Source organism: Salvia splendens, chromosome 8 (genome assembly GCF_004379255.2).
Source record: "Salvia splendens isolate huo1 chromosome 8, SspV2, whole genome shotgun sequence".
Classification (NCBI taxonomy): Eukaryota; Viridiplantae; Streptophyta; class Magnoliopsida; order Lamiales; family Lamiaceae; genus Salvia; species Salvia splendens.
Window position 1 is genome coordinate 1,931,248 of NC_056039.1, and position 6,362 is coordinate 1,937,609.

Sequence of the window (6,362 nt, forward strand, 5' to 3'; positions counted from 1 at the left end):
GTATCAGATACATCTCTCTGCAGAAATTCATCAAACAGGTTAGGCGCATTCATGTAATATGAAAACTGTCCCACCATTATATAACACAGCTACAATTTTCAATGCATTAACAACTTCATTGGTGATGTGCTAGTGTATAACTATGATTTGAGATTTGTGAATTGAAAGAGATTCCATGACAATTACAAAGATCACAGGTCAGGTACCTTTGTTTAAACTCAGTTTCAGTGTAACTAAACGTTTTGAAGCACGTGCTGAACATACATACAACCAAGTTATTTAACCAAGATAATTAATACTTATTATATCATTTTATTTGCTACAAAATACAAAAATCGGTGGTTCTTGCTTTTTTCTCTTTGGATGCCTTGATTCTCTTTCAATAACTGAGCTCCCTTTTCTGTGTTTTGCAATAAAGGAATAACTTTTAAAGTAATTTCTCCTCTTGTCTGTTCTTCGCAACAAATTCTTACACTGTTTTACGTAACCCACACAAATTCTTACTAGGGTTTTTCTCTGTCACCGAAGTTTCAAACCTTTTCCCAATTTCCCAAACTCAAGATTTTCTTTTTCTTTTTTTATTCAATAATATCCTCTCTAACTGCTAATGGCTCGAAAACGTTTTCCCTTTTCCCCCTTTTGCGCTAGGAATGTTCCGCCTAATCCCAATTCATTCATGAATTTGTTCGATTCTTGAATTTCTGGGTTTGAGGGAGTCCCAATTTAGAGTTTTTTGGTACTCATTGGGATCTGATTGAGTTGCAAGGCATGACCTTGGATGGGTTTTGAGGGTTTTAAGTAAGACAAAAACCCTTATTCAATTCCCTAATTTTCTCCTAAATTAATTAGGTTTGTGAGGTGAAGCTTTTTTGGAGTGGTTAAAGATGAAAGCAGAGAAACCTAGCTGGATTAAGCATGGCACCACTCAGATTTTCTCCATTGATATCCAGCCTGGTGGCCTCAGGTTTGCAACTGGTGGTGGTGATCACAAGGTATGTTATTTTCCTCTCTAATGTATTCTATTTTGTGGTAATGTGTTTCTGTTGGAGCATTGGAAGTTGAGACTTGCAGAAGTTCAGTTATTAAGAAATTTGCAGTGATGATGTATTTTTGGATATGGCATTTGATGTTCAAGTAATCGATTGTATGTATTCGAATTGATAGAGTTATGCTGAACTTTTATGAATCTTGAACCAGCAAGTGTCTTTGTTGGTTAGCTTGCTGAGAATAAGATCAAGAAAGCTTAAAACTAAGGGACATTTTGTGGATTACAACTATAAACTATCTTGATTTTATACATATGTCTATGGGAGGTAAATCACGGACGAATCCATGGTTTATCGTTTCAATGCTCCTGTTTATTGTGTCTGGATTTGGGATTATACAATTACTTTAGTAGCTTGAGAAATCTTATTATAATTATGTATTTTATTTACTGAAATTCCACTTGAGTTCTCTTCTCTTAATAATGTGGTTGGCTAAAATCTCAGGTTCGCATTTGGAACATGAAGTCTGTTGGCAGAGAGATGCAGAACGATGATTCGGCTTCGAAGCTTTTGGCAACTTTGCGGGACCATTTTGGGTCTGTTAACTGTGTTAGGTGGGCTAAGCATGGGCGGTATATTGCATCTGGATCTGATGATCAAGTTATTCTTGTTCACGAGCGGAAGCCTGGCTCGGGAACCACAGAGTTTGGCAGTGGTGAACCACCCGATGTTGAGAACTGGAAAGTTGCCATTACTTTGAGAGGGCACACTGCTGATGTGGTAATACAAGTGCTATTTTCCTTGTGTACTGTTGCTAGCTTAAATCTTGCAGGCATTGACACCTTTTATTCATTATATTTTGGTGTGTGCTCTAATCAATGTTTTAATTTTGTTCTATGCTTAAAGTAGGTGGATCTTAATTGGTCTCCTGATGATTCGACATTGGCCAGTGGGAGTCTGGATAACACCATTCATGTTTGGGACATGAGTAACGGAATCTGCACTGCAGTTCTACGTGGTCATTCTAGTCTCGTAAAGGGTGTGGCTTGGGATCCTATCGGGTCATTTATAGCTAGTCAATCAGATGACAAGACTGTCATAATTTGGCGAACAAGTGACTGGAGCCTTGCTCATCGAACCGATGGTCACTGGGCTAAATCTGTAAGTTAATGAACGGCAGTAAAACGTATACTTGTTCATTTTCCTTCTACCCTCCATTTACGTGCTATACTTTGAATTATCATTTTCAGCTGGGCTCCACCTTCTTCAGACGGCTAGACTGGTCACCGTGTGGTCATTTTGTAACTACGACTCATGGTTTTCAGAAGCCCAGGCATTCTGCACCTGTTCTCGAGAGAGGAGAATGGTCTGCCACATTTGACTTCTTAGGACATAATGCACCAATAATTGTTGCTAAGTTCAACCATTCAATGTTTCGGAGGACTCCCTCCAGTTCCGAGGACTTAAAAACTTCCCCGGTTGGTTGGAGCAATGGCTCTTCAAAGGTTGAAGGAAAAGATTCAACGCCATATAATGTTATTGCAATAGGAAGTCAGGACCGCACCATAACTGTATGGACTACAACTAGCCCGAGACCTCTTTTCGTGGCAAAGCATTTCTTCTTTCAAAGTGTGGTGGACCTCACCTGGTAATTTAAATTTACTGTGCATTTTCTTATTCCTCGGCGCTGTGATTCCTTTTTCTTTAGCTGCATCCTTATATTTGCATCTTTCTGGTGATTTGCAGGAGCCCTGATGGCTACTCGTTATTCGCTTGTTCCTTGGATGGGACAGTGGCAACATTCCATTTTGAAGTTAGTGAAATTGGATATAAATTGACTGATGCTGAAGTAGATGATTTGAAGAGGAATCGTTATGGCGATGTCAGAGGTCGGCAGGGAAACTTAGCTGAGACTCCAGCACAGTTATTGCTTGAAGCAGCTTCTGCGAAGCAAACTCCAAATAAAAAGACGCATACAGCTGTTCCAGAGAGTCGGGCATCTCTGAAACCTTCAGTTGATTTAGGAGTCACTAAAAAAATTAGTAAGGCTGTTGTAAATGCTGGAAAGAAAACTGATGAAGCTATCGGTCATGTATCGAATAAGGTGGCCTCAGCTCGGATGTCAACCCCAGTAAGGCAGAAAGAATATAGACGCCCTGATGGTCGGAAAAGGATAATACCAGAAGCAGTTGGTGTCACTGCCCATCAGGAGACAACATCTATTGATCATCACTCTGATGGTCTTCTGTTAGCTGTGAAATCTTCAGATCAAAACATGGACAATAACGGAGTGATACATACTGGTAATGGTAGTCGAGAAGGGTCAATAAGAAAGGTTGTAGGCGGGAGTGCCGATATAAGAGAGCGCTCTGGTGTCACGGCTAGAGCATCTATTAGTGAAAACTTGATTATCGAGAAGGTTCCTGCCTCTGGGAGTAAAGACACAAGCTATAATGTTGAGCAGGTTGGTCAACTACCTTCTGGTAGTATCCTTTCGATACGAGTATTTGATAACAAACAAGGGGAAGATGCAATTTGCTTGGAAGCCCGCCCGAGAGAGCATGCAGTTAGCGATATTGTGGGAGCAGGAAACACTTTAATGATTAGAGAAACAGAACTTTCTTGTACACAAGGGTCTCAGAATCTTTGGTCTGATAGGATCTCTGGGAAGGTCACTGTCTTGTCTGGAAATTCGAACTTCTGGGCTGTTGGTTGTGAAGATGGATCACTCCAGGTTTATAACTTTACTTCCCAATTTCACGTTACTTAGAAGATTTATTACGCGTTTTATATGTAATTACGTGCTGTTAGATGTTAAAAATAATGTTTTTCAAATGTGTCGTAATATGGTGTCTACAAGCCATGTGAGCATAGTTTGTGATGCACACATTTTTTTCTCTCTGCGTGAATGATGTGATAAATAGTAGTTCTATTTATTGATTGCAAATATTCGCCATTGTAAAGGTTTACACAAGATGTGGGAGGCGTGCCATGCCAACCCTGATGATTGGTTCTGCAGCAGTATTTATCGATTGTGATGAATTCTGGAAGTTGTTAGTTGTCACAAGGAAGGCGTCGTTGTATGTTTGGGATCTTTTCAACAAGACGTGTCTACTGCAGGATTCCTTAGCTTCACTGGTAACAACGGATCTCAAATCCGATGCTGGTAAGCTACGAAATCTGATTTTTTGAATAAATAGCTTAACTATAGCAGTTCGATTATGTTACACGTGTGAGAAAATGCTGTTAATGTTTCTCTTCTTTTCATTCATCCAGGTACAGTCAAAGTTATATCTGCAAAATTATCCAAATCCGGTTCTCCCCTCGTTGTCTTGGCCACACGCCATGCGTATTTATTTGACATGAGTCTCAAGTGTTGGCTGAGAGTCGCAGATGATTGTTTTCCTGCTTCGAATTTCTCTAGCTCCTGGACCCTAGGTTCTGCTCTTGGTGGTGAGCTGGCCGCATTACAGGTTGATGTCAGGAAATACCTGGCACGGAAACCGGGGTGGAGCAGGTTTGAATGCATCGTTTGTCTATGCTATGATTGATTTGTGGTTGCATAAACGATTTTTTGTTTAAACCGTATTGTTGTAATACAGAGTGACTGATGACGGAATGCAAACACGTGCTCATTTGGAAGCTCAGCTGGCATCTGCTTTGGCTTTGAATTCTCCTAATGAATATCGCCAGTGTCTTCTGTCTTACGTTCGCTATTTAGCAAGGTATGGCGTGCTCTTTGTGGTTGTCGTATTGCCTGCGGTAGTCGATTGGATAAGTCTCCGGATAAATATTTCTGCTATTCTCATTTTCCTTCCTCGGTATATCTACTAGAATGGAGTGTGTATAAAATGAAATTAGAAACAATAACAAGAGAGATCATTATAGTCGGGACAATGGTATAAGCCGAACAGAAAAAATATCACGAGATCATTGTTGATACCTAATATAGAGAACGTTTACGAGTGCAAATGCTAGGAATAGGATAATGCCAATGATTATTGATGTTGCTGTGCATTATGTAATGCTTGCCACACATTTTGTAGCCTTACTGTGAGAACTTTGTAGGGAGGCGGATGAATCCCGCTTAAGAGAAGTTTGTGAGAACTTTCTCGGACCTCCCATCGGAATGGCTGAATCTGGATCAGATTCGAAATCACCGTTTTGGGACCCTTCTATTCTTGTAAGGCCTTGGTTCTTAATTTTTTTTCGAAGATTGTTTATTTTCCACATATTGTGCGTGTGCATATTTTGATTTGCAATCCTCTGTTGGTTTGTCAGGGAATGAATAAGCACAAGCTCCTCCGTGAAGACATTCTCCCGGCTATGGCATCCAACAGGAAAGTCCAACGGCTACTCAACGAGTTCATGGATCTCCTATCTGAGTACGACACTACTGAGACCAACTCTGAGCCGAAGAATCCACCACAGCCAACTGCACCATCCCAGCCCGCAAAAGATGTAATGGATTCCAATCCTCCTACGGTAGACAAACAAGATTCTGATCCAGCAGAGACCTCTCGAGAGCATCTTGTCGAGCCGGCTGATCATACTCTGCAGGCAACCGATGAAATGGATGCTGTCACAACGACGACACAACCTCAAGCAGATTCTGTTCAAAACACGCCCCATGCAACAGAGCAAATGGACATAGACGGCCCTGCCTCGGATCAAGTGGAAAATCCCTCCCCATCTCCAAAAGAGAAGGATTCTTGATCCTGGCTGACAACCAAACCCTAAATGCTAATGTCGACCACTTGCCTTTCTCTGCCCTTCTCACGGACATTCGAGCACTGAGTCATAGGTTATGCTGCTTGGTACCAACGGGAGCTGCTGCATTCGAAGCTCCAGCTGACAAAGCGTCGCACACTTGAGGTACTCGAGTAGCCTACAACGTCATTTCATCTTTCGTTTTCTTCTAATTGTGTCGTACATTCAGCTAATTTCTGTATGTAACTTTAGGTTCCCAATTTTCAAATAGGCTGTAAAGTAAACTCTACTCTAAAGCTTGACGTGAGTGGCGTGTCTCTAAAAACACAATTTTCGCATAATTTATGACAAGGGTCGCAGAAGTGGTCGAGCCTCATCAGAGCAGCTCGGCTCGACTGCTTCTGCGAGTAACCGGTCATCCATTTTTCCGGTTACGGTTTTAGACATAACCTAAGAGAGCATTTGCATTTTTTCAAGATCGATTTTTGGTTGTTGATGCGTTCAATTTATCACATAGAGAGTGAGTTTAAATTGTCTTATAATAATTGAAGATAGTAAGGCCACCCGCAACGCGTCACGCGGGTGGCCCGTATTCCGTCACTAAGGGACGAGACGGCGGCGTGACGCGTTGCAGCGTCCCGTCTCGTCCCCAGCCCGCTCCGCGTT

General features: G+C 41.5%; 1 protein-coding gene across 2 annotated transcripts; it reads left to right on the top strand.

The window, feature by feature from the left end:
• The first annotated feature begins 152 nt into the window (after positions 1-152).
• On the top strand, positions 153-6,026 carry LOC121744297 (protein HIRA-like). 2 transcript variants are annotated; one of them, XM_042137790.1, is made up of 11 exons: positions 153-202; positions 850-992; positions 1,491-1,766; positions 1,896-2,147; positions 2,237-2,634; positions 2,733-3,720; positions 3,951-4,152; positions 4,263-4,503; positions 4,589-4,711; positions 5,055-5,169; positions 5,268-6,026. In XM_042137790.1, the coding sequence occupies exons 2-11, from the start codon at positions 885-887 to the stop codon at positions 5,700-5,702; spliced, it is 3,138 nt and encodes a 1,045-aa protein (XP_041993724.1). In that variant the 5' UTR covers positions 153-202; positions 850-884; the 3' UTR covers positions 5,703-6,026. The 2 variants fall into 2 exon arrangements, with proteins under 2 accessions (XP_041993724.1, XP_041993725.1); XM_042137791.1 differs by lacking the exons at positions 153-202; positions 850-992 and having other exon boundaries at positions 1,629-1,766; positions 1,893-2,147.
• The last annotated feature ends 336 nt before the right edge of the window (positions 6,027-6,362 follow it).

Bases quoted from the DNA above. Each gene is read 5' to 3' on its own strand.
- LOC121744297 (XM_042137790.1), top strand. From the start codon at position 885: ATGAAAGCAGAGAAACCTAGCTGGATTAAGCATGGCACCACTCAGATT. The intron at 3,721-3,950 runs GTTTATAACTTT...GCCATTGTAAAG, and splicing joins GTGAAGATGGATCACTCCAG to GTTTACACAAGATGTGGGAG. The intron at 4,504-4,588 runs GTTTGAATGCAT...GTTGTAATACAG, and splicing joins CGGAAACCGGGGTGGAGCAG to AGTGACTGATGACGGAATGC.